Source organism: Aythya fuligula, chromosome 9 (genome assembly GCF_009819795.1).
Source record: "Aythya fuligula isolate bAytFul2 chromosome 9, bAytFul2.pri, whole genome shotgun sequence".
In the NCBI taxonomy this organism is placed as follows: Eukaryota; Metazoa; Chordata; class Aves; order Anseriformes; family Anatidae; genus Aythya; species Aythya fuligula.
In genome coordinates, this window is record NC_045567.1 from 7,956,274 (window position 1) to 7,983,252 (window position 26,979).

The 26,979-nt window shown below is 36.2% G+C and overlaps 1 protein-coding gene across 1 annotated transcript in view; it reads left to right on the top strand.

Moving 5' to 3' along the window:
* PER2 (period circadian regulator 2) overlaps nucleotides 1-25,851 on the top strand; it is a 47,449-nt gene extending 21,598 nt beyond the window's left edge. The window contains exons 7-26 of the mRNA XM_032193060.1: nucleotides 76-230; nucleotides 643-764; nucleotides 2,393-2,594; nucleotides 4,104-4,155; nucleotides 5,429-5,571; nucleotides 5,912-5,990; nucleotides 8,606-8,712; nucleotides 9,183-9,336; nucleotides 9,723-9,831; nucleotides 10,230-10,361; nucleotides 11,716-11,809; nucleotides 12,506-12,662; nucleotides 12,745-12,863; nucleotides 14,443-14,616; nucleotides 14,871-15,131; nucleotides 16,576-17,426; nucleotides 19,837-20,023; nucleotides 20,541-20,733; nucleotides 22,352-22,502; nucleotides 23,474-25,851. Coding sequence (XP_032048951.1) covers nucleotides 76-230; nucleotides 643-764; nucleotides 2,393-2,594; nucleotides 4,104-4,155; nucleotides 5,429-5,571; nucleotides 5,912-5,990; nucleotides 8,606-8,712; nucleotides 9,183-9,336; nucleotides 9,723-9,831; nucleotides 10,230-10,361; nucleotides 11,716-11,809; nucleotides 12,506-12,662; nucleotides 12,745-12,863; nucleotides 14,443-14,616; nucleotides 14,871-15,131; nucleotides 16,576-17,426; nucleotides 19,837-20,023; nucleotides 20,541-20,733; nucleotides 22,352-22,502; nucleotides 23,474-23,623 — 3,592 coding nt within the window. The 3' untranslated portion in view covers nucleotides 23,624-25,851. The remainder of the gene's footprint in view (nucleotides 1-75; nucleotides 231-642; nucleotides 765-2,392; nucleotides 2,595-4,103; nucleotides 4,156-5,428; nucleotides 5,572-5,911; nucleotides 5,991-8,605; nucleotides 8,713-9,182; nucleotides 9,337-9,722; nucleotides 9,832-10,229; nucleotides 10,362-11,715; nucleotides 11,810-12,505; nucleotides 12,663-12,744; nucleotides 12,864-14,442; nucleotides 14,617-14,870; nucleotides 15,132-16,575; nucleotides 17,427-19,836; nucleotides 20,024-20,540; nucleotides 20,734-22,351; nucleotides 22,503-23,473) is intronic.
* Nucleotides 25,852-26,979: the final 1,128 nt, after the last annotated feature.

A 26,979-nucleotide genomic window follows, 5' to 3' on the forward strand; every position in this document is an offset into this window, starting at 1 on the left:
TTTGGGTTTCTATGAGGATGGTGTGTCACTTCAAGCCCTCCAGTGACTTTTTATTATTTGTCTTTAATATTACAGTAGCGAGCAGTCCACTAAAGCCAAAACACAAAAGGAGTTGTTGAAAACTTTACAAGAGCTGAAAGCTCACCTTCCTTCTGAAAAGCGAGTTAAAGGCAAATCTAGTATCCTAACAACGTTGAAATATGCCCTTAAAAGCATTAAACAAGTTAAAGGTAATCAAGTATGACACTGCTTAAATAATTATGACCTGGATAAAATTAAACATTTAAATAAGAATTTAATTGTGGTTGTCTGCTTACAGCTAAGTTTGTTTGAAAACCTCTTTAAGCAAATATTTGTCTTCTCATTTGTGGACTGTTAACTTGGGTTTCTTTGGGATTTAAAGGTTGCCAGTAGATGAATATATTATGATGCTAACGTGGGTGTTTTAAGGTGGGTAAATGTGTATGGGTTGCTGATAAGGAAACTCCACTGTAGAACAACTAACTTGGAATAGTACCTAGACTTTCCAACTGCTCATTCTGTGCTTATGCCAGAAAACCACTTGTTCAGTTTATTGCTTCCAGGCTATTTATTGATGAGACCTTAAATTCTGACTATAAACTGTTTAATGTTCTCATGTAGCCAATGAGGAGTATTACCAATTGTTGATGATTAATGAATCCCAGCCTTCTGGACTCAATGTGTCATCCTACACAGTGGAAGAAGTTGAAACTATAACCTCAGAATACATCATGAAAAATGCAGTGAGTATGCTGACACAAGCTTGCAGCATGTATGTAAAATGTTTTCTAGAATTGGCATGCCTTCTCCTTACAAGGTTGGAGTTCCTGGCTAGGCCAAAATCTGAAGAAGCTGATTTACCTTCAAGTGTATGTTCAGTAGAAACTTCAAGCCTTCATATAGACTTCGCCAATAGCAGCTCAATTGAAGCTTTTTTGTTCTGATAGTTAAATGGGAAATAAGTGAAAATTCTTGGTCTTCTGACTCATACCTCGTGCTTAGAGACAATGGCATGATACATCTCAATATCCACGTGATGCAGTGCAGTATGAAATGTGTAAATCATTAGTTGTCATTTTAGAGTAGTGGCTAAACTTGGAGGGTATCTCTGTCCAAAGCTTAGTCAAGGCACATGGTGAGTTGTTTCAGCTAATCCTTACAGTAGGGGTTATTTGATGTTTCAACAGTTCTCGTTAACAAGACTTAAAAGTGACCAATGCATTTGGACCATTGTGTGTTGCTGTGTTCTCTTCTGTGGTATTTGTCTGGTCTTTGCAACTGTTACAGGCTTATTCTATGATCTAGTGATACTGTCTTCTCTTTTAGATGAGAACAACTATGATGATCAATGTAGTTTTTAGCAGTAATGATAATCACAGTCACAGAATGATTATTTTATTTTCCCTATTCTCAGTGTTCTGTGTTTATTATGGAGTCTTAAACAATAATTACATCTAAGTTTATTAGCCTGTCTTCCTCGATTTTTTTTTTTTCTGAACCCTCTGTCTGAACGTATGCAGTTCTGAAATTAATAAAGTAATGGACAGATAGGGGATGTTCCCTAGCTTCATGTAGGTATTTTTTGTTGTGCCTGTGAATTGCCTGTAAGGTAAAAAAATAAAAAATAGGCAATCTAGAGTATAATTGAGGACTCCAAATATCATAAACGTTGCTCAATTGATCTAAAACATGAGTTTGTAAAAACCAGTGTTCTGACGATAGTTCTTAAGTTTGTATATAGTAATACCGGATTAAGCAATAAAGGTTGTGACGCAGGAAACTCTTCTGTGTTGAGGAAAAAATACATGGAAAAAAATACATGAAATGATGCAAGTGGAATTTGTGTATGGTTGTCTGGGGCTCTTTTTTCACCTGTCTGTTCATTACTTTATCAAGTGGTATAGAGCACTTATTTTCATTATGCGGTGAATAAATAAGGCAAACAACTCTTCTCAAAACAGCTCAATCTCATGGGTGTAAAATATATCTGACGCTTTCTTGAAACCAAAATGTATAATTTTAAAGTTGAAAGCTCCTCATTTCTTACTTTGTAAATTCTGCATTGTAAAATATGCTATTGTTGTCTAATACTGGTTTAAGGCATGTAACCTGATAAGTTCCTAGTGTATTAATCTTACTGCATAGTTCAAAAAGTGGGCTGTATACATCTGCTTCACAAGGGCATCAAAATTATTTTACTGCCCCCTAAACAGATGTGATTTAACTCTCTTTATTCTGTTTCCTTAGTTTTTACTTTTAACTTATTAATGCTTTTATCTTGGTGTCCTGTTTTATCTTACTGTCTAAACAATGTTATGGATTGAAGAATGTGTTGTCTTTTCAACTGTCTAAATTTGAGACTTCTTTTTAGGATATGTTTGCTGTAGCTGTTTCTCTGATTACTGGGAAAATTGTCTACATCTCTGATCAAGCTGCTTCTATTCTTCGCTGTAAGAGAGGTTATTTCAAAAATGCCAAATTTGTGGAATTCCTGGCACCTCAGGATGTCAGTGTTTTCTATACTTCTACTACCCCATACAGATTGCCATCTTGGAATATTTGCAATAGAGCTGGTGAGTGGTCTCCACAGCAGATATTTCTTTGACCTTCCTTCAGTTATGCAGATGCAAATATCAATTTTTGCAATATCCTTTCATCCTTCTCCATCACTTCATCAGAGTACAACACACATTACTAGAACATCTCTGAACAGTATGAGGTGTTTAACATGCTTTTATGAGTTGCCAAAGCTTGTCTGTTGGCTAAAAGCTTTTTGATTGCCACTGTTCATTGGTTCACAGGCCACTTTTATCCAACTGATGATTGAAAGCAAAGAAGGTATGCATGCTGAAAGTGGATTTGTTTTCAAGATTTTCTTGCAATCCAGTGACCACAATTTTTCTTTTAAAAAAAAAACAAACAAACAAAAAACATTCTCTTTAGATATAAGGAGCACAATATTTTTGTCTTCTTACTTTTAAAATATGTATGATTTGAGTACTATACACCTTGGTTACTGTGTAGGAAGATGTACTTCAGCTAACGTCATTGCAGTAACCAAGTGTAGTTGTGTATCTGTTCTTTCATCCTTAGGAAAAAGGATGTCAGGCATGCTGATGGTGAAGGATTAGACCTCTTAGGGCACTTGATATTTGTTTGTGTGAGGGTTGTTTTACTTGTGCAGTGACAGCTGTTGGGAATTGAGAAATAGCTGCCAAATATTTTTAAGCAAACACTTGAAATTCAAAGTCTGCTCTGAATATTTGAAATTCCAATCCCTGTATAATAAGTATATGAAGTTAAGACAGAGTGAACCATAGTCAACATGAAAACACAATTAACAGTAATTGTGAAGCTGCTAGTCCAACATCTGTCAAAAAAGGTTCAATTGTGAACTTTGACCATGTGATCCTCCTTGTGCATGTTACTCAGTTATGCAGTCTATTTTTCCTGAAACATTTTTCTCTAGTTTTATTATGTTTGTAAGAGATTCATATTTCAAAAATGCAGTAGGTAGAACTACATACTTCATTCCATGTTTTGGCAGCCTTAGCTAGTGTTTAGAAGTGTTGCATATTGAGGCCTTTGAAAGATCAGAGCTTGGCTACTGTTGAAAAGGAGGGAAATAAGCTTCATAGGGGAGGGGAGCAAGGTTTTGCTTAAAATAAATAAAATAAAGTTTGGGTTTTGCTGGGGAGTGTGTGCTAGGCAGAGGAGGTTGGCAAAAGTATTTGATCCTTTAGCTGTCCTTTCTAGGAAAGAGGTCTGGTTTTGGGAGGTCCTGGAGAATTAAACTTCTTTGATCCATGGTGTAAGTTAGTGAAAAAGCTGACAAACAGTTCAAACTGGAGAGCTGTTTAGATATGTTTTTGGCAGAAGACTTAAGAAGCAAGCAGCTGTGATTCACACACCAGCCTAAGAAAAGCATAAAGTAAATAAATTAAAAAAAAAAAAAAGGCTTTGGGGAACTTAAAATTTTTGATGGATTCAAACTCTATTACTTTTAATGCTGTTTGGGAAGAATTATTGCTTTAAATGCCATAACTTCTTAGTAATTTATTATAAATATTTAATGTTTCTAGAGTCTTCCACCCAGGATTGCATGGAAGAGAAATCTTTTTTCTGTCGCATCAGGTAAAACAGTACTATAATGAGACTTAGTGTTATGCTATGAAACTGCACTACAGAAGTATTTGACTTTTAAAAGAATCATATGTTATGCAAGTTTTGTCTTTTTCCATAGTGTGAACATAAGGTAAAACACACGCTTGTCCTCTAGTCATTTAACTTCCAGAAGCTACTCAGGAAACTGCAAAGTGGTTGTAGGAAGTTGCATCTTAGAAGTTAATCAGTCTGAATATTGACCTTTGCACTGTGAATGAAACCGATACGATATCTCTCACAGCTGCAGAAAGTCTTTACTTCAAGTTAATTAAACTATTCTGCTTAGCATGTGCCACAGATCCTCATTCATTCTAGATGACTAATGGCAGATCATGAATTCATACCATATGTCCAGTATAGGTAGATGTATGAGAGTAACTTGGTTTCTCTTTTTTGCTGTCACTAGATGCTGTATAGTTCTTTTTGTTTTCCTTCGTGCTGCCTGTTGCTTCTCTGGTAGCATTTCTGGAAAGAGAAATTGTGGGTCCTATAAGTTACTTCTGGAGTAAATAAATGCTTATAATTAAGATATGAGCATAGTTTTAAACAAATTAAAATGCTCTACTGCAGAGAGTTGGATTGGATGTATTGTAAAGGTACTGCTGGTGTGATTATAGACTTCTTTTCTTCTAATTCACATTGATTCCAGAAGCTTTAGCTTTGTAAAGCTGTGCTGTTATAACCTTATTACTTCACGTGTGTGTGTGTATATATATGTCACTGTGTAAATGGTTGTTCTTGCTGTTACGTTTTGTATTCTTGTTAAGTTAGCAACTGTTGTTCTAGGTAAGAGTTTATGAGACTTATTTAAAATCAAAATACGTATTGAGTAAAAGAAGGTCTCTCTTAACTGAGATAATACAGCAGTCTTCATAAAATAAAACTATAGAGCCATTCCTTTGGAGGGTAAAATGGGGATTAATATTAGATTAGGATTAGTGGATCAATAAAACAACTTTATCATTAAGAAATGGGTTTTTCTCTTCATCAAACTTCCATGTGTAGGCCTTACTTCCATCAGGACTATTCAGGACTAAAGAGGACTATTCTTTATTGTAGTTGGTATGCAAAGGATGCCATCAGAATTAGGTTCTGTTCTACTGAAAACTAAGGAAGCTAAATTTTTGGGTGCTGTTTTAGGAGCTATCATGCAGTCTTTTTGTCATTAAGAAAATTACAGTAAATAGAAATTGTTTAGCGTGAGATGAATCTGTTGAAATAATCAACTCTGTTTAATTATTAGTGCAGGGAAGGAGCGTGAAAATGAGATTTGCTATCACCCGTTTCGGATGACTCCTTACCTTATCAAAGTACAAGATCCGGAAGTAGCAGAAGACCAGCTTTGCTGTGTGTTGCTTGCAGAAAAAGTGCATTCTGGTTATGAAGGTAATCCTTTCAGCAGACAGAGTAATTTGGTTTCATGAAATTAAGAACTGTTCTGTTTTACTACAGGAATTTCTGTGCAGTTCAGCAGTTTAATACAACTGAATTTCAGTTTAAGAAAGCTAACTTGCATGAGTACTGTCGGTGACCTCAAGTTTTACTGAAGTGGAAGGTAGCTGGATTGGTTCTCTGCCCTTGCTGATAGTCTGTCAGCTAGCAAGCTGCTTTCCTATGTGCTCTTATGCAAACATTTAGACTTCACTCAGTATTTAATAGAAACTTGCAGCTTACACTACTATATGTATGCCAAAAATACTTTTTAATCTGCTTTTTTTTCTTTCAGCACCCAGAATTCCTCCTGACAAAAGAATTTTTACAACTACACACACACCAACCTGTTTGTTCCAGGATGTAGATGAGAGGTAAATTACTAAATACTGTTTTTCACATGTTTACGCAACGTGTCCAGTAACTTTTCAGGTATTTCTAGGGTTTAATGACTAGGTTAGAATTTTGTGTAACTATCAATAAGTTGTTTAACTCAGGAAGGGTCTTTTCATTAAGACCGCACTGTAATGCATTTTCACACTTGAAGTGTAAAACTATCTGCCTGCTAACAAGTTGTTCTTTTTATTTTATGTCCATCTGGGGCAAATCTGGACATAAATTCAGTCAGTGAAACCCACTGCCAGGACTACTCCTGTGCCAGCAAGCATGACCCATCTGAGACTTTTTTTTTTTTTTAAGTCTGATCGAATTACTAGCAAACAATATTCTGCTGTTACTTTCTGTTGGCAGAGGTACAATTAGAGAAGTGTCTTTTAAATGTAACATTAGATCATGTAAAAAGACATTCTGTGTTCAGAGATGAAATTGTTCAGATTCTGCTGGCTGAAGGTTTCATGTTGCATTGACAGTCATGGAAGCTGGTTAGAGTTGGTGCATATGAAACTACCAATGTTTCAGAGCAGAGACAAATAAGATGCCTGTGATGTTGAGGCATACAAAGAGGTTCAGGAATGAAGGTGCAAACCAGGCTTTCCCTGAGTCTTTAGGACTGCTTTTGCCTATGACCTGTCAGAGGATGTTTAGGTGATGGAAATTTGAGCTCTATGAAAAGAACAGAAGATACTCCTTCAAGAAGAGTTGGGGACATAGGCTGAATAGGAGTTATTATCATAAAGCTCTTAAGGACAGGGTTGTCCTTCGAAATATCATAATACTTTGAAGGACACAAGAGAATTAGCTTGTTACTGAGCTGAAAACAAAGGCTTCCTTTTCCTGCTTTTTTTCTTTTCCTTGTTTTATGTCAGATTTTACTCATGATGGTTTGTTACATGATGTGTGGGATTTTTTTATCCTTAGTGAAAATTAAGTTGGCTACAATAATAGTATCTGAGATAAATCCATCATTCCTAGAAGCTACTGGATCATTCTTTAGCTTCCTCTTCATCTGACAAGCAAGCCCAGCTCAATCTCTAATTATAGGTCTTACAATCTAGATCCTTGACTCTTCTACTGACCTTTTATGTTGGTCTAAAAACATGTAGCTCCTTTGCATTGAAGTTACTGAATTTGCTTCTTCCTTTATAACTAAAGCAATAAATAAGTTTAAAATTGGATACCCTAAGAGAGTAAGTGCTCTGTTCCAGCACAGGTTTTCATAAAACAGGTAGCAAAGAATAGGAACAGAGCAAAGAAGAAAGAACAACAACAAAAACACATGTACTTCTTTTTACAACTTTATTTGAGGAAGTTCTTTCTAACTGAAGTAATTCTGAGTTGATAGGTATTTTCAACTCCTTTAGCCATATAACTTTTTTTTGCTGCTTTGACCTTGGCAGTGTTTTTAATTGTCAGAATGGTATTATTTAGTATGAGTTGTCATGCCAGTTCCAGTTTTTTGAAGTTGTTGCTTTAAATCATTAACAAGCTTTTAAGTCTTACTACTGAAGCAATTAGTTAACTAACAAGGCATAAGTTGCTCTCCTTGTTTTTCTCTGAATATCTCAGCCTCTTTACCAGAAGGGTATGTCATCTCTTCTGTGGAACTGATCTAATTTCAGTGGGCTTGAAAGTGCAGTGTCGAAGGCATTTGTTCCATAATGTTTGTGATGTTTGTGAGTTCCAATACAACACAGTTTTGTGTCTGTTGTGCGCTAGGGTTAAGTTCCTCATTAAAAGCATTCAGATAGCTGAGCATCGTACTTCTCCCTAGGCCTTCATCAGCAACTGGGGCAGGGGAAGGGTATACATCACTTTGAGTTCACAAAGTGACTTGGTGTGTGGCAGCTTCTTAAACGTTACTTGATGTAATTTATATTTACCAAAGCATATTTTTGGAGGTTAGCTTTCAGGATAAGGTACAAAATGACATTTGTGAACTTCCATTCTTTTTCCTTAACGCTTTAAATGATCACTTAAGGTGATTTCATCACATAATCTAGTTCCTCATGTCATTAGAAGATGTTACTGTGTGGGAATTCAGGAATATTACTTTTAATTTTTTATTCTAATTAATAAGCTTGCTTCTTTGCAGCTCCTTTGAGTTAAACTCTTAACCTGCCTGTGAGAAAGTTTTCTTGATCCCTAGTCAGCTACTGGTTGCTAGTTCAGCTACAGAAATCCTGTGTGAACCTTAGCATTGGCTTGCAGCCCGTAGATCAGGGCTATTTGGTTTTGTGAGAGTTTAAGATTAAACTTTATTAATACTTTTTTTTAAATTCAGGGTAAGTACTCATTCTGTAGAGCCTGGGCAGCATAAGAAAATACAGGAGAACTGCTGTAGCAGATTTCTAAACACTTTGGTCAGTAACACTACAAAACACCAAAACAAAAATCAATGCCTTGCTCAAAGATAGTTACTGCTATTAAGCTGGTACTGGTATGGCACCCCAGATTTAAATTTAAAATTGTTCACTCTTTTTCTAGGAAAAAGCAAGTAAAACTTACATTTGTTTTAAGTGCTTCCATTTGAAGTATACTTTTATTCTGCTTGATTTAATTAAAAAAATATTCTTTGTTTTTCTTTCCCCAGAGCGGTACCTCTGTTGGGATACCTACCTCAGGACTTAATAGGAACACCAGTCTTGGTGCATCTTCACCCAAATGACAGGCCCTTAATGCTAGCAATTCACAAGAAAAGTATGTGGTCTCTTTACTGTGGCAAAAATACCTTTCTTTTTATTCCTGAAAGTAAATAGTAACAGCTACAGAGACCTCAGCAAGTAGGAGGTGAAAAAAAATTCTGCAAGTAATTAATACTCCTTTACTCTACAACTTGATTCTTAATGTAAATTGATGAAAGTGAGAAATCATTCAATTTCATGTTTGGTAAAAATGAGGTGAAGCATGTCTGCTGTAAACAAATTGACCATACATGATTATTTTATACATAAAGAAAATTGTGCTGCGAATGCAATGATAGAATTTGTCATTTTAAATTGTAGTCTGTCTTCTCTTGTAAATAGTCAAAGAGAAGAAAGACATTCAGGGCAAGTTAATTTGTTAATGTATGGAAATGTACAGCTGTCTCTTCAATCATTGTGACAACTCTGAATCGTTAAGTAGAACAGTGTAAATATTAAACTGACTTTTTAAATCATTCATTACAGTTCTTCAGTACGGAGGACAGCCTTTTGACTATTCACCAATCAGGTTTTGCACTAGAAATGGAGATTATATAACCATGGACACTAGCTGGTCCAGTTTCATCAATCCTTGGAGTCGAAAAGTTTCATTTATTATTGGAAGACACAAAGTTAGGACGTAAGTCAATAAACAGTTATTTTTAAATTTTCTTTTTCATTGGAATCATATGGTGATTCCTAAAAAGATATAAGGGACTAACAGGGTGAGTGGGCAGGAATAATACAAATTATTCCCTCCTTACATTTGGGTTTGGTGATATAGTGACTCCTTTAAGTGAAGGAAATTTGACATGCTTCAAACTTTGTCAGTACTGTCAAGAGTTGCTTAAGGAGAGTGAGTGAAGATATGTCTTGTGAGATTGAAACATCATAGATATAATATATAGAGATACTTAAATAGTGGTGGTAAGTGATCCTTACATAGGGATGGTAAATTAAAGATGTGCTCTGAAACTGAAAAGTACTTGAGTTTGTAATGGACTGGACAATGTTTGGTTTATGCAGGGGTCCCTTAAATGAAGATGTCTTTGCTGCTCCCAACTATACAGAGGACAGAATCCTTCACCCTAGTGTTCAGGAAATCACAGAGCAAATATATCGGCTGCTATTGCAGGTACAGCATCTGCTTTAATGACACGCTTTTAATTTCCCACTGAAGAAAGGGCATTTACCCTCATGTGAATTTTGTATAGCTATCTTCTACTATACTGGGATTTCTGTCTGCAATCCTGGAAATTATTTATACTCATGATTACCGGACATGACTTAACTGAAGTGTGTTAAAGCTCCTGTTGGTGTTTTATGGATTTCATGCAGCTACATGTATGGAGTACTCACACAGAAAACAAACAAAATTACCCCCACAAAACTCCCCACCCCCAAAAAATTGTTTTGCATCTCACATGGAATTATTGGTAACAGTTTTGTGTCGAAAGCTGCTGTGCAGATATATATGTGTATGTGTGTGTGTATATATATATATATATATGCATATACTGTTGTTTTTAACAGCCTGTACACAACAGCGGATCCAGTGGTTATGGAAGTCTAGGTAGCAATGGCTCACATGAACACTTAATGAGTGTGGCATCCTCCAGTGACAGCACAGGAAATAATAATGAAGACACTCAAAAGGATAAAACAGTAGGTTTTTACTTTTTTATTCAAGTATGAGATACAAAACTTCTAAGTGGCTTTTTAACTGGTGTAAGCATAATTCTCTCAAATTAGAGATGAGGGGAGGTATAAGGAGAAAGTCTTCATTTGTTTTTTTCCGACAAAGCTTTTTCCATATTAAACATTTCTGGTATAGATAGTGTCAACTGTACTTCAGTACCCTGTAGGTATGAAAGTAAGTGTGTATAAAAAATTTAAACCTGGGTGGTGTGTTAACATATTCTAATACCTATTTTATGTTATATGCTTGTTTCTGGGAAAAGCAGCTGTGGATATTTGAAAACAATTTCTTTTGGGAGGTGCAAGTCTGTACCTCTTGTTTTCTCAAGAGAAACTACGAAGATAAAATGCAATAGTAATGGTTTTATGCTGCAAAAACATTGAATAATATAGAATGATAATTTATTTTTTGCTTAACATTTAGCTTTACGGGTCATTGTTTCATCCGGTTGACAGTGAGATATAACTTTTAAAAATTTCATTAGTCTGAACAAAACAGCGTAGTTAAATTCGTGCCTACATTTATCAGAACTATTCCATGGGCAAAGTAAACCCTGAATGTGGATGCAGTCAAAGGAACTGCACTATCCTCTAAAGTCTTTTTGGCATTTATTAGTCTTCCCAAATGCTGTGTTTGATTTCTGAAAGCTAATTGTCTCCTTTACTTAATTACATTGTTCATAGGCTGAATCTCCTGAACTTGATTTATGTTTCTGTGATTAGGCATGGCAGACTGCTGTGCTTTCCAAGGTGGTCGCTTTTGCTGGCTTTCAGTTCTTAAACACTAGCATCTTGAGTAGGTGAAGCTTCTGGAATTCTTGTTTCACAGATGAATTACTACATTTCAGAGCTTTGTAGAAAAAGAGGCCGCCTATTTTGAGGGGAGTAGATACTTACCTCTCCTTCACCATTTCCACAGATAGTTATGATTACTGTAGTATAATGTTGTAACATCCTGTCAGTGCCTGATGAAACTTCTAGCACAAGAAGTTCAGTCTTTGCATCAATATTTTATTTACCAAGTGATACTGTTTTCTTCTGAAGTCTTACTTGTACCATTTCTTTATATTGTCCTATCAAAATCATTCAACCATATTAAACAAAATACGGAGTAATTGTATACGAGGAACTATTTTACATTTCTGCTCTCTCTAGTTCCTAAAATTCTGCTTCTGCACAATAAAGTCCTGTACATCAGGATTTCTCCCATGATCAGACTAACTGTAAAGTAGAAGTTAACTAAGGTTAGATTTAGCCTTACTGAGGAATTGCTATGCATGAAACAATTTCATACTAACTGTTTTTAATGACCTGCTTTCAGAGTGGTCAAGATGCCAGGAAGGTCAAAAATAAAGGACAACGTATTTTCACTGACAATAAAGCAAAACTGGAGCATAAGAGAGAGCCTCTTGCAGGTAAGACACTAGAACTAAGTGTTAGTTTATTGCAATGGTATGTGATGTAATGTAGGGGCTTTTCTAATCATACTTAACTGATAAAAGTGCTGCGTTTATGTATTATATTGTCTTTAGTCTCTGCACTGTGTTCTGGAAAACATGCGACCCAGCTGTCTGAATTGACAGTGACATAACATACATTTAAGGCATGTACTAGAGCTGTTATTTTGAAGTACTTTAACTGTAGCTTCTCTTGTCCTACTAGTCAAATGTTTTTTCTGTTAGGTAGAAGAAAAATTTATGGATGTTGTCTTTACTTTTTGCATGTAACCTGAGGAATTTTGAAGTTGTTAAATGAAAACCTTTCTGATCAGATTTAAATTTTCTAAACATGAACAATAACTTTTGCACTAGCATTGTCCTCATGCTGAGTGTTTCATCTATAATGATCTCTATTCTTCTGTATCAGTTGTGTCTGTTCCCTTTCAGTCCATCAGCTGAACTAAACTTCACACCTCTAAGAATCTGTAAGAACAGGGAGGGTATTTACACAATATTTATCTACTAGGTCACAAACTTCTTATTGCTTTACAGTGGTTAATTTCTGACATACTAAAAGTTCTCATTTAGATGTATTTCTTACTGTTTGACTGATATTTTAGGGGAAACTCCAAAGATTAATGCTGTGATTGCATAATAACAATCTCTTAACAGAAAAACAAAGTGGTCCTGGTGCTCAGGTGAAAGATGCGATAGGAAAGGATACTGCGGTCACAGCTGCTCCTAAAAATGTGGCTACTGAAGAATTGGCTTGGAAAGAACAACCTGTGTATTCTTATCAACAGATTAGCTGTTTGGACAGTGTCATCAGGTAAGGAACTACTGTGTAAATTACCATTGATCTGTAGACTTAAGACTTGCATATCTAATATTGCTAAATCCTTTTATTTTAGATACTTGGAGAGTTGTAATGTGCCTGGTACAGCAAAAAGAAAATGTGAACCTTCTTCAAGTGTGAATTCTGGTGTTCATGAACAAAAAGCAGCTGTTAATGCTATACAGCCCTTGGGAGGTATCTCTACATTACAACTTCAATTTTTTTCTAGCAGCCAGTTGGATGTTACTTCTTGTCAAAATAATGACAGGTGTAGCTTAGGGATGATTCAGCCATTTTCTTAACATTACATGTTGATAAACTAACTTTTAACATTAACATTTTCACTAGAATTAAAATACTTAATTGAATACTTAATCGTCTGATTGTTGATGTAGTAAGCTTGTTTATACTGTACAGAACACAGCAGGATTTGCAGTTTTAGGGCTTGAATCATTACCACATGTGAAAACTTAATTTCACAGTCAGTACTTCTAGGAACAACCAGCTGAAGACCCTGTCTGCTGATTAATTGCAGCAAAATTTCCATTTTAAGTGTTCATATTTCACTTCTGTTTCTTCTCTGTGGGAATTTTTAAAAAGGGATAAAAGGGGTAGAATGCTATTCTCAGTGCTGTGTGAGGTGTAAGAACTCATTTGAAAGGAATTGTCCAGCCATGGAAGAACAACGGGGATTACTGAGGATAGGTACCTACAAAGTCTGCTAGAAAAAAAAAAAAAAAAAAAAAAAACAAAAACAGTAAGTTGTTAGGATTTAGTTGTAACATTTGATATGGTCCATGTGTGGATGGGGAGCTAAAGTGGAAAAGGCAACTGGTTGGTTAGTACAAGAGTTGTGAGATTAGTAGAGAGCTACATGTAAACAAGGTACCTGCTGATTTAGCCTCATTAAAGGGGGTGACTAGTAGAGTTTTTTAAAAACTGGTCTTGGGAATTATTTTATCAATATTTTCTTTTGATAAGCTTGAAGAAAAAAATCTAACGTAGTTTTTAGAATACAATTGGAAGATATAATCAGCATACAGAGGAACGAAATATCCTTTAGGAGTTGGAGGACCTTGAAGTAGAGAGGAAGAAGTAGTGGAACTCGCATCATGCAGTTAAGAACACAGTTTCTGCTGTCACCTGGAGTCTTTGCAGTCCTAGCTGGTAGGAAAGGATGTAGGTTCGCTAGCTTCTTGGTGTGCTGATGATTGCAAATGACCAAGTCACTAGCATGCTCTAGTCAGGAAAAAGGCAAACTTTAGGTCTTACAGTGTTACACTTAGTATTTGTACTAAAGAAGGCATATTTTGGTGCTGGTTAGAGGCATTGGTATGGTGTGCTGGATTACTGCTTATAGTTTTCAGGTGAGAAAACTTAAGTAGGCAGATGTTCATAGCAAAGCTTAGCATCTGCCAGCTAATTACCAGGTAATGAGAGATTAGTATATGACAAGATGGGAGCTGGGAGGGAGACTCTTAGGCTGGAGGAGACTTGAAACTTCTAAAGTCATACCATCAGAGATGGATAAAGCCCAGGAAAGATCAAGAAGTCCTTCACTGACAAGATTTGGTTTGTCTGTGTGAAAGTAGAGGATTGGATTTGGTTTGCTCAGAAGTCATCCTATTTCTAAAACATTCTTTTTGGATTCTGTGAAATAAGTAAAATGCTCATTTTGTGTTTCAGCAAGCACAGTTCAGTCTCAGCTGTTCTGCAGCTGTAGCAACATATTACTTATTTGCAATGTATAACATACATATTTCTTTTTAAATAGGCCCTACTGTGTTGAAGGCATCTGGCAAATCAAGTAGTCCCCCAGTAGTTGGTGCTCACTTAACTTCTTTGGCTTTACCTGGCAAGCCTGAAAGCGTTGTATCACTCACAAGTCAGTGCAGCTACAGTAGCACCATTGTTCATGTTGGAGACAAGAAAACACAACCTGAATTAGGTATGATTTCTGCTAATATGTCATCTCCAAAAAGGTGATTGCTAGTAAGTTTCAACTTCAAACATTGGAACACGTAGAACCTACTTGTGACTTATATTTTCCTATATCTAAAATGTTCTTAAGGAAATTGAATAAATAGGAACAGAATTTGTATCTTAAACTTACTGAGAAATTAGTACGGGTTATAATAGCTTAAAGTGAATTTCCAGAGCTGTTCTTTATCATGATTGTTTTTCTCCCTCCTGTTTCTGTAGAAATGATAGAAGATGGTCCAAGTGGAGCAGAACTCTTGGATAGCCAACTTACTGCACCTCCATCCAGCTCTGTGCACGTAAATCAGGAAAAGGAGTCATTTAAAAAACTGGGGCTTACAAAGGAAGTCCTTGCAGTGCATACACAAAAAGAAGAGCAGAGCTTTTTGAATAAATTGAAAGAAGTAAAGAGATTTAATATTTTTCAGTCCCACTGCAATTACTACTTACAAGATAAACCCAAAGGACGGCCTGCTGAACGTGGTATGGCAATACTTCTCACGATTAAAAAGTAGCCTTTATGTAGGCGGTGAATCCTGTTGAGATGATGCTTGCATTTTTAGCTCTGTTGTGGAACCACAGGGAACAGCAACAGTTCAGTACTGTGTTTAAGTCCATAGAGAAATTCTGGTGACAGTCTTGCTTTGAAGATTATATTAAAAGCTATATTCTGCTCTTAACTTATGCTTCAGTAACTAATGTTTTAGTTATCTATTCATTGCACTATTACTGATATGCGTTCACTTTCAAGGGACAAGACAGACACACTTTAAAATGTTTTCCTTCCTGTGTTTGTGTTTGCATTCTCTATTCTCTTGCTGCTCTTTTCCTTCTACCTTTCTATCTGTCTTTTGTTTTTTTCAGCCTCTTTGGTTTACATCCAGTTTCTCCTGTTGCAATACCATGTCATTGGTGAAACAGTAATTGCTTGGTTGCTATTAAGTTAATAATGTGACCAGTGGCAGATGAAAATGGAACAGACTAGCTGTAATAGTGAGACTGGTTTTGTTAGGGCTAGGGACTCAGGATGGCATTTTTAGAAGAGCTTGGTATTGACCTGACTTTGTTTCCATTTCAGTCCTGACCTGGAACTAAAGTTAGATACTGCTGAGCATCTGTTTGGTTTTGTGTTTGTTTTTTTTTCTCCCCCATGATTCTTATCTTTGTTTTGATATAAATAGTTATGCAAGTCTTTGACATAGGAAGCCTTCTCTGGAAAAACTTAGTCTAGTGTTCTTTATTCTTGCTAAACTTTCAGATGGTCTAAGTAAGCTTTAGACAAACTTAAAGCTTGTGCAGCTTTTAGATATTTAAATATTTAGATATAGAAGATATTTTATGGATTTCCTCATCTCTGTAATGAGAGAACTGACAGCCTTCACCTAGGGAAGAGTTGATTGGTGCAGACTTCTAAAATAAGGTTGGTTCCATGCTTTTCTTCCTAAGGTTTGTAAAGGTAGCATGTTCTTTCCCCTTATAAAATTATTATCTATGTGTACTTTCTCTTCTGTGCTGCTTTTTCTTCATGTTCTTAGTTACAGACCTGCGTGACCTTAACTATCTAGAAGTGCTTTCAGTTCTCTTCTACTGGTTTCATTGTAATTGCTGAAGTGATCGGAGTGGCTCCTTTGTACTGATTGGGTGACATATTTGAGCCTCAACTGATGCACTGCTATTCTTTTTCTTTTTTTTTTTTTTGTATTTCCCCCATGGTGTGTCAGCATGATTTACCTTGCCCAGTGTGCTCAGCTCTTGTGCTAGAGGCAAAAGAGTGAGCCTGATCTGTTCCCAGATCCTTCCATTTGGGTAAACTAAGTCCAGAACTACAAAGAATAACAATTTTGAGCAACTTCTTGGGATGCCAAACCACAGAGAATCTTTAAAATTTCCAGAGGGACCCGTCCTGATGCAGGCTTTTTTCCTTCAGGTGGCCGTGGACAAAGAAATGGCACTTCTGGAATGGATCAGCCTTGGAAGAAAAGCGGAAAAAACAGGAAGTCAAAACGCATTAAACCACAGGAATCTTCAGACAGTACAACTTCTGGAACTAAATTTCCCCATCGGTTTCCTCTTCAAGGCTTAAATACTACTGCTTGGTCACCATCAGACACTTCACAAGCAAGCTATTCAGCGATGTCTTTTCCCACCGTTATGCCTGCATATCCCCTTCCCGTTTTTCCAGCAACAGGGACTGTGCCACCAGCTCCTGAGACTTCACTCTCTGGTTTTAATCAGTTGCCAGACTCTGGAAATACTTGCCCTATGCAACCATCCCAGTTCTCTGCCCCCCTCATGACACCCGTTGTAGCTCTTGTGCTCCCCAACTACGTCTACCCAGAGATGAACAGTAGCTTACCTCAAACGCTTTACCACAGCCAAGCCAACTTTCCTACCCCATCTCCTTTCTCCTCACAGACAGTATTTCCAGCACAGACACCATTCAGTACTCCCAGCCCTTTCCCGCAGCAGGCGTTTTTTCCAACACAACCATTCCAGTACAATGCACCAGCAGAAGGTGAAAAGGTGCCTGCCACAGAGACACGAAATGAGCCATCCCGTTCCTGCACTCCACAGTCAGTGGGTGCTCAAGACCAGGCTTCTCCACCTTTATTCCAGTCAAGGTGTAGTTCTCCTCTGAATCTTCTGCAATTAGAGGAAACCACAAAAACTGTGGAAAGTGGAGCTCCTGCGGGTTTTCATGGAGCTTTAAATGAGGAAGGAGCCATAGGCAGCAAAATCGTGACAACTGATAACTGCAGTGGAAAGGGATCCCTACCAGTAAGTATGCTGATGGGCTTATGGTGGGTTTTGTTTTTTTCTTTCCAAGTCTTTGTACTCTGAAAATATCTGAGGTTGTTAATATATACAGATGCCTAAAAATGATTCTTTTCCCCCCTCTATTTCCTTGTCTCTGGTACATTGTTTTCAAAACTATCACTTTGTGGTCCTTATTTTTTAATGATAGTAATCACTCTATAATCCCCAGAGATGGACTCGCAGCTGTAGTTAGCAAGCTTGAATTTCAGCAGATTGAATTCAAAGTGAGATCTAATCATTAGAATCATGTTAACCTTTAAAAATTAAAACAATGTTGTTCTCCTAAAGTTACACAAGAAACTTGGAAATGAATTCTAAAATTGTTGTTACTTTCTTAATCTGAATTCAAATATGCCTATTGTAAGTAATTTGAAATATTATTTGAAATATATTTCAAATCATTTGTGCACTTTATTTTTTAGCATTTAACAAAGTTGTGGGCTAGTGAATTTATGTGAAGCAGAGAAATGATCTGTAAATGTGGCTTAGAAAGAAGCTAATGTAAATAAAACCACCTCTTTGTTTACAAACTAGCCAAAGTAATGAATGGATTGTTTGCAGATATTAGCAATTCCTTTGTTTTACCTAAGGTTCTAAAGCTGTACTAAGCCATATGGTAACTTCACCTTTTTTCCTGTCTTGTTTAAATTTGATGGATGAGTTTACCATAGTACTCCATCTGAGGTTTCCATATGACTGTCTGTAAAGGTTTCCACAATGGTGATGATGTGGACTAATTAATTAGTGTTGTCTAAAGATTCCATAGGGTATCTTTTTAATGAAGTCACTGGGATGCAACCAAAACCTTTTAGAGTGACTGTTTCTTCCCTTATGCTTTTCTGCTTGTGGCTTACAGCTGTTCACTGCATGTGATAATGTAGTTACAGAGTAGAACTTGGTTCGCTGCTGATAAAAGAAAGGAGGCATTGGATGGTTTTATTTATAGGCATGCCTGAGATCTCAACTACAGCAAGTAGTCAGTCAAAAGTATAATTGGTGTTGATGCTAACAGCTGATTAGATGACTTAGACTACACAGCAAAGTCATAAGCACGTACCTACACTAGAAGTTGTAAAGGAGGAGGAAGGAAAAACTCATGTGCTTCTTCCACCCTCTGAAGAACATTCAGGTCTTCTATTTAGATGTCTGTGTTTAACTTCTGTGCTTGGTTTCTAGATGATTTATTTTACCTGATATTCTTGATACTGACTCTTAATGGGGATGAATGGAGGGAGAACAGAGAGAGATGGAGTCTATATGTTTTTGTAGCAGAACTTCCAAACTTGATTGACAGAGCATAAAAACTAGATCATGATCTTGAGAACAAATATTTTTTTTAAATGAAAACAATGTTTTGTATCACACTGGTCATGCAAATGCCGTTTTCTGAGAAATTTCTCAGTGATATATGCATCCAGTGCCTTTTTGTGGACTAAAGTATTCTGTGTGCTACGTGACATCTCTGAAAGCTTAGAGATAAGCACCTTCTGACTTGCGCTTTGGTAAAGAAGTGCATCTGTGATAGTCTGTAACTTACAGCATGCTCTCAGATGCCACTACTAGATTAAAAGAAGCTTGATAACAAAATAATATTAATTCTGGTGGCATGTTCTTTTGACTACTCAAAAGGCTAGTTCCTATTCTTTATAAACCTGGAAGGCGTTACTTTCTTAATCTCCTTATCACTTGAACATGAGGGCGAGACAGACATTTGTTCAGGAAAGCATTAAGGATATAGCTGAAGCTAGTTCTCACTGCTGGTATGTATTTTTGCTGAATTCTTTGTCAACGTTAACTTTGAATATTCCATATAAGTGGGGTAAGTGGGGCAGTGCTGTAACTGCTTGCTTAAAAAACAAAATAACCAACATCAGTATAGTTGATGCTCTTTCTCTTAAACATACAAATTGTCTTAGTAAGCTTGCATCTGGGAACAACTACCTTTTCATCACGTGTTGAGAGTAACAAGTGAGGGACTGTTCATGCAAATACAAGGTAGACTATAGTAGTATAGTAACCAACCGTTAGTACGTCTTAGTGGATTTGGCTAAATTTTGAGTAGTCCAGGACAGTAGGGGCTGTCAAAACTGAGTAGCAGATACCTTCCTTATTAAACAGTGAGTTTTCCTTTTTTAAAGAGAAATTGTATTTCAATATCTATCTTCTGGAAGGGACCATATGTCAGCCAAACAGTCTCCTTCATTATTCCTCAGTTGATCTTGGCATATGTTACTGATTGTCTGTCTTTGAATAATTAAACATATGAGATTATAATGTGAAGTATAAATGTATAAACGTAAGCAATTAGCAATGAAATAGCCTTCATTTTCTTTGTTTTCTGTGTTTGTTTCTCTTGCTTTCCTATCACCAGGCTGAGTCTCCAATGGATGCTCAAAATAGTGATGCACTCTCCATGTCCAGTGTCCTGCTTGACATTTTACTTCAAGAAGATGCATGTTCAGGCACTGGCTCAGCTTCGTCAGGGAGCGGTGTATCTGCAGCTGCTGAATCTCTAGGGTCTGGTTCTAATGGCTGTGACTTGTCAGGGAGCAGAACAGGTAACCCTGGCAGCGAATACTCCTGGCATTTTAGAAGAGTTGGGGCATGATGCACTACAAGCATAATGTGAACGTTGAGTGCTTTATGGGAAAAAATCTTTCTTGTCTTTAATCCTCATGGCACGATTTAGTCTAGATTTCTTTTATCACATCACATGATAGTTTTTCTACTATGCTTGGTTTACAGTGTAAAACTTCTGAACTTTTTGTGTATGTAAAATAGCCAGTAAAATTCTGCATAGGTATGATGGAATAACAAAGGGAAAACGTATTCCTTGGTGTTTCACTTCAGACTTCTTTAGTTTATTTTTCTATTGCGATTTAATAGAGATTTAGCTTGAAAATTCATGTTTTAAAAACAAAGCAGTTACCTAAGGGAGAAGGGGAGTTTTGTCTGTTTAAAAACAGTTGTTGTATTTAGACTTTTAGTTCTCTTTAGCCTTCTCTACTTTGGAAAATATTCAAACAATCCATGTATTTGAAAATTTATAACGAAGCTTTAAAATTATTTTTAAAGGTAGTAGTGAAACTAGTCATACCAGCAAATACTTCGGGAGTATTGACTCTTCAGAAAATCATCATAAAACAAAAATGAAGGCAGAAATAGAAGAAAGTGAGCACTTCATTAAGTATGTCCTTCAGGATCCTATATGGCTTTTGATGGCGAACACAGATGACACTGTTATGATGACTTACCAGATACCTTCTCGGTAATTCTCATGCTGTAGTACTTCATGAAATGCTTATGTGTACAAGATATGAATTACTGTCTCAAAAGAAGAGAATTTGTTTAAATGTTTAGCTTGGTGTCAAGAAGAATTCTGGCTTCCTTTGTATCTTCTGCATGCTACACAATATATCCTAAAAAAGAATTATTTGATTAGGCCTATATAGAGGTGCATGTGTAATTATTTTAGATCTGTTACCTAAGTTTAAATTAGCTGTATGCATACTTAAGTTCATGCAAAGTTAGTGATTTGTAATTATTTTCTAGAAATCCTTGAATCAATAGATTTGGGCAAGCATACTGATTATATCTAATGAGAGGCAGTAGCGAGGAAGATCTGTACTCAGTGTTGTCCTTGGAATGCAGCATTCAGTGGCATGCTGTTTTCTTTGCCTTGTGGTGGTGGCTTTTGGTTTGGTGGCATCACCCCACCCCTGAGGTGCTGTCTTTCACATATTCATTCTATTTATTCGTTTCTATATTCCCTCTCAAATAAGATAAGGAAGTCGAAGGTAAAAATTGAAGATTCCTAGCAGAAAACATTTTGTAAAATACTTTTCAGTGTTTCAATAGAAAAGAGCAGATACAGCGGGGACAAGTTTGCAGGTCTTTTTAATCTAGTTCATATATCTTGGAAGCAGTGAATGGTATTTTGAAAGGAATAGAAAGCTTCAGTAAAGACAAGCCTTTTGGAAGGGGGGGAAACAGTTTTCAAAACATAAAAGCATAGGAATGATCAGGAAAGATAGAAAACACATCTTAAGAACTTGAGAATTTTGCTCTGGGTTTAAAAGTACCTTTGCATTACCCAGTTCTTGTACCCTGAGGAGCTGACAACTACAGCTGGGACTTTCAGTGGATTGTAAGAGTAGCAAAAGCTTGCAAAGAATGAATAGTGCCTGTATAAAACAGGATGCTGAGCTGAGAAGAGTTACATTGTCACAGCATGGCAATCAAGAACCAGTTGGCTTCTCTCATCTGTTCTTAGGTGTGCTGTAAGGAAAAAAATTAACACTGGGTTTCTTGGAATCTTCCTGAACTCTTCTCTTACAGATGTGTACAGCTTGTAAATGTTGGGTGTGGGGTGTCTCCTGTTTCTAAGTTTCTTAGTCAAGGTGGGGTGTGGAGGAGCTTTGTCAGCTGACATAGAGCTGCGTTTTCTAAATCTCTTCCTCTGTCCTGAACTGTAATCCATTCTTGATGGCCTTCTTAAACATACCTTATTTCTTCGGTTCTGGTGTCTGATACATGTATTTGGTGTCTGTTTTGGGTTGTCATCCTAGTGAAGGGGAACTTGGAACATACTGCAGCAGGGGGAAGCTGTAGTTCTTTGTTTCACTGGTGATGCTGCATGAATAGTTCTAAGGAAACTGTTTTCACTGGGATTTAGAAAGATGAGCCAGCAGAGATATGTTAAAGCTGTCTGCAAGTGTAGAAGGCTACTGAAATAATCACATTTAATTTTCTTCTAATATAAGATCTATAAGCTTAACATTCCATAACAAAAATAGTCTTTAAAAATGTTAGTATCTGTTTAACCTTATGTAGGCATAAAGCCCAGAAACTGTTCATGCTCAATTTCTAAATATATTTTATTTCAGAGATTTGGAAACAGTCTTAAAAGAAGATAAGCAGAAATTAAAGCAAATGCAGAAACTACAGCCAAAATTTACAGAAGAACAGAAAAGAGAGCTCATTGAAGTTCATCCATGGATCCAACAAGGTGGACTGCCAAAAACTGTTGCTAATTCTGTAAGTTTAAATGAGTTGGTTACTTTTGCGTGTATAACAACACTTAAATTATTAGCTGCCTGTGTTAGTTTTCCATTCTGGCTGCTGCAAAAGCTTGGTCAGTTATGCTGGGAAAAAGTTTATTTCAGGCTTGATTTAATTTATCACAGGTCTTTTTCCAATGGGAAAGCTAAAATAGTGGTGAATGCAGTGTAAGAGATGTCCTTGCTATTTCTAGCTTTCTTGTATCTAATTGCAATTTTGTATGTAATAAAACTTCTGGCTGCACTGATTTTAAAAAAGAAAAATCTCATATGACTTGAAAAACAAACTTCGATCTTGTGTATAGAAACTTAGGCTTTCTTTTTTCTAACTTAAACTTTCTTTAAAGTATGCAGAGGAACAGGGCATTCCCATTCACTTTTGTATTAAATTTTTCCTGCAGGATCAACTCTTGTCTTGATTGTATAAGTTGATTAATGGCTTGGAAAACAAAATGGCATCCTTTCAGTTGTATTGCCTATCTGTGAATTTCACTGTATGTACAAATGACTGACTGCATTCTGCGTCCCTAAGCTGAGCATCACTTGTAGCTTTTTTTCCCTGATCAGCTATCAAATGGAGAGACTCCCTTTGTTCATAGTCATTTCAAAAGTCAGTAACAGAACTGCAGTGAAGTCCTAGCAGTGCAACTGATGTGAACAAATTATTGCACTGTTGGCAATCAAATGTAGGAGAATGTGATTTATAGTGCACATAAAATGTCAGCATTGTAAATGATCTGTGCATAACTGCTTACAGTAGAGCTCTCAAGTATCTATATTATTTACTACAAGTTATAAAATGATTGTGTGGGAAAAGTTGGGAATGGAATACACTGGGTGTAGCACAGATTTAAAGGTTCCCTTGGAATAAGGGTTCACGTACAGATGGATTAGTGTTTAGAAAAGCTTTTTTTTCCTTTGACTTATTAATGTTTATATTTTTTCTAGGAATGTATTTTTTGTGAGGACAATATACAGAGCAACTTTTATACATCATATGATGAAGAAATCCACGAAATGGACCTTAATGAAATGATTGAAGACAGTGGGGAAAACAACTTGGTTTCTCTGAGTCAAGTCAGTGAAGAACAAACATAGCCTTTGAGCCTGTTGCTTTTAAAGCTGCTTCAAAATTATGGTGATGATCCGTAAAAGTTTTAATCTTGTTTCTAGCAAGATGAATCTGGTTCGTAAAACAAATGTGTTTTTCTTGCTCTGAGAGTCATTTGTGAAAGAATCTCTTTTTAAATGGTGGCAATCTCTTCCCAGTAAGGACATTGTTGAAGATGGTATAGCTTTTCTTTAAAAAAGACTCATATTTTGCACTTACATGCCTCAAGTATTTCTTTATAAAAGCTTTCATTGATGCCTACTGAGTGGGTCAATGAGTACTGCAAATCCCGTTGTGAACATAACAGTTCTTCAAATCTCCTTTGGATAATGATTCAGCATTATACATTGTTCTAGGCATTTTGCTTAGTGGCTCTTTAGCATTGCTCTTAATATCTGAAGTGGTCCAGCATAGTAGAAGAAATAACCTTCCAGAAAATCAATTCACACTTGCCCTTTGCGTACCAGTCAATTCATCTTATTTGTTTCTTGTAGTTTTGACTATAGTAACACTTCTTGTCTCAGAGGAATGTTAAACCACTTCTGTAAAATGATCTTCGGTTAAAATATTTACATGGATATGTAAGAAAGTATGGGTGAGTGTTGACTACTTTGTAGCCTTTTGTTAAATGGATGCTGTGATCCTATGAACTGATTGTTATCTTGAAGCATCATTTCTGAGAACTTATACATGGGAAATCTTTAAGCATAAAGATTTAAAAACTGAAACCCCAGAGGTTAATTGCCTATGCTCCTGGGACTGTTAGACAACGCTTGGTATAACTTTTTACCTTCCTTTTGATTTGTTCCTTCAGGAAGTTGGCCATTGCTTTTTTTTTTTCTGTTTGGCTAAACATACATCAAACTTGCACATGGCAAGGAAGGATTAGCCATTTATCATAATTGGAAGATGCTTTTTATAATAGATTGTGAGAATACCATTGACTTTCATTATATTTGAACTGCATAATCTAAAACTTGGTGTGTCTGGAATCCTTTGCTGTAAAGGATTTAATTTTAATGCCTCTGAGACTGTATCAACTTGAATATATGCGCTTTATGTTCTTGCACTGTTTGTACATGTTGGATGTGGGAAGAGAAAAGGTAACTTAATATTGGTTAGTTAAAGGACATTTAGTTGCACCACTGCTAGATGCCAGCTTGTAGGTCTTGGAGGTGAAAAACATGGAGAAATTCAATTAACTTTTGATGTTTGTCTTAAAATATTTTTCATGGAATGTGTTTCATTTTTCTTTTGTTTTCATTAGCATAACATTTCACCAAAACTTAAGGTTATTTTCATTCTACAAAAAGTCCACTTTTTATACAAAGAGGACCTGAAGGTCTATCTGACGCCACCAAAAACATGAAGAAGCAACTGGTATTTGCTTAGTAGAAGAAATGTGTAAGGGAATTGGTTATTAATTGGACAGTGTCATAAAGAAATTTTCAAAGGAGGCAGGTTCTTCAGTTAGCAAAGAGTGTGAACTTGTGAAACAAGTAGAATTACAACTTAAAGTATGTAAATGTAGTGTGAAACACTACCCAGTATGATCTGATTCCTGTCTTTAATAGTTCAGCAAGGTCAAACTTTACTATTTGTAAATATAAACTAAATGAGAAACTTTGAAAAACGTTGTAGTTCAAGTCCATTGTATTAAATGTTTTAATCATAAATGGAACAGTGCAGCTATACCAGCATATTACGTATTCCTTTTTTTGTTACAAGTAAACACAATTTTAATTGGACCAGGGTTTGGGAAAAATAAAAGCTTTATATAAAGGAGTGCATCATAATTCAATTTTTTTCAGGGACTTCTCAACCACTTTGTGAACTTTGCTTTAGCATGCTTTTTTTTTTCTGGTTGTGGTTTTTTTGTTGTTTTGTTACTTTTTTGTTCTCATTTCTTTTTGTCAATGACCATCTTGTAACCATAACTTAGTGAAAGGAAGAGAGAAGTATATTTAGAGCATTTTGTGGATGTGCTTACTTACGGACTTAATCTTGCATCCTTAAAGTGTTTGCATTTACAGGGTGGTATTAAATATTTTCCTGTAACTTTAAATCTACATGCCTCCATTTATAGATAAGATTCTGAAGCTGTAATTTTTCCAAACTGTTGTAAGATGATTTACTTGTGATGACACTTTGTCAACATGTCAACAATGTTTTCTGTACACTGTGCAATATATTTTGGTTTTGCCACTTGTGACTAATTTTTATGACTTTGCTTTTTAGAAAACTGGTAAATAAAACAGATATATTTTTAGTTGCCTTTCTGTTTCTTGAGCCTTCTACTCCATGTAAGAAGCAAAAATACATACATTGCAGTAAGTACATGAAGTGGTATTTCAAAGAAGAACTTGTAAGCTGTGAAGATAGTTGGTGGCTCTCTATCCTGAAGGAAAATTGTTGCCAGCTTGTCTGACTCACAAGTTTAGTTATGAATTGTAAGTCTTTATGTTGACGAGTCATTCTGAAAATGTGCACGCATTTAATACCTGGAAGTGGATATGCAGCTGGGTTTTCTGTGTGATGTTCAAAACCAGCAGAAGGCATGCTGTCCTTTTTTGCTTTGTTTAATGTCATCTTTAAATACCTTTTCTTCTGCAGCCCTCTATAGCTTCAGAGGTAGAGAATTTCTGTTATGCCCCATAAATTTGATTTGTACAATGATTATTAGTCTTAAGTGGTGGTATAAGACTGAAGATTGTTTGAACTTTTATGCTGGATTTTACCCCTTTTACTTTTTTTTTTTTTTACTGTTTTATACTCTGTTGGGTTGAGAACGTGGAGAGGTGTGAATACGTGTATTTTCATAGCTATGATGTAGTTCAGCATGTGAGGAATATAAATTTGGACCACCGCCCTCCTCCAGGTTAGGAAGAACCCAGGTTATCAGAACTCCATCGGGTATGTTTTTTCCTGACTCTATTTTGGGATACTTCTTTTAACAGAAAAGCTAGTACAATTCCTAGTGTAGTCATGAGGGAGACATGTATGTGTGTGCTGCAAAAGTCATAGTGTTTACATGCAAAAAAATTAGTGCACTGTGCAGGTAAGTTGCATGCACACCAAGGGTACGATTGTGTGGTGTGCACTGTTGCCTGAATTTACAGTGTTCTAAGGTACACTTGCTGAACACATCACTCAAATCCCTTTGAAGTCTTCTGAATTGACCCTAAATACATGAGCAGTTCTGTGTACATGAAATCTGAAATCCATTTTTGTCACGATAGCACCTTGGTTCCTTGCTTAATGAAACACGCAGATGAGAAAGATATCAATAAAGCATTTTACAGAACTACGGATTTGAGAGTTATGCCCACATATGGGGATCTCT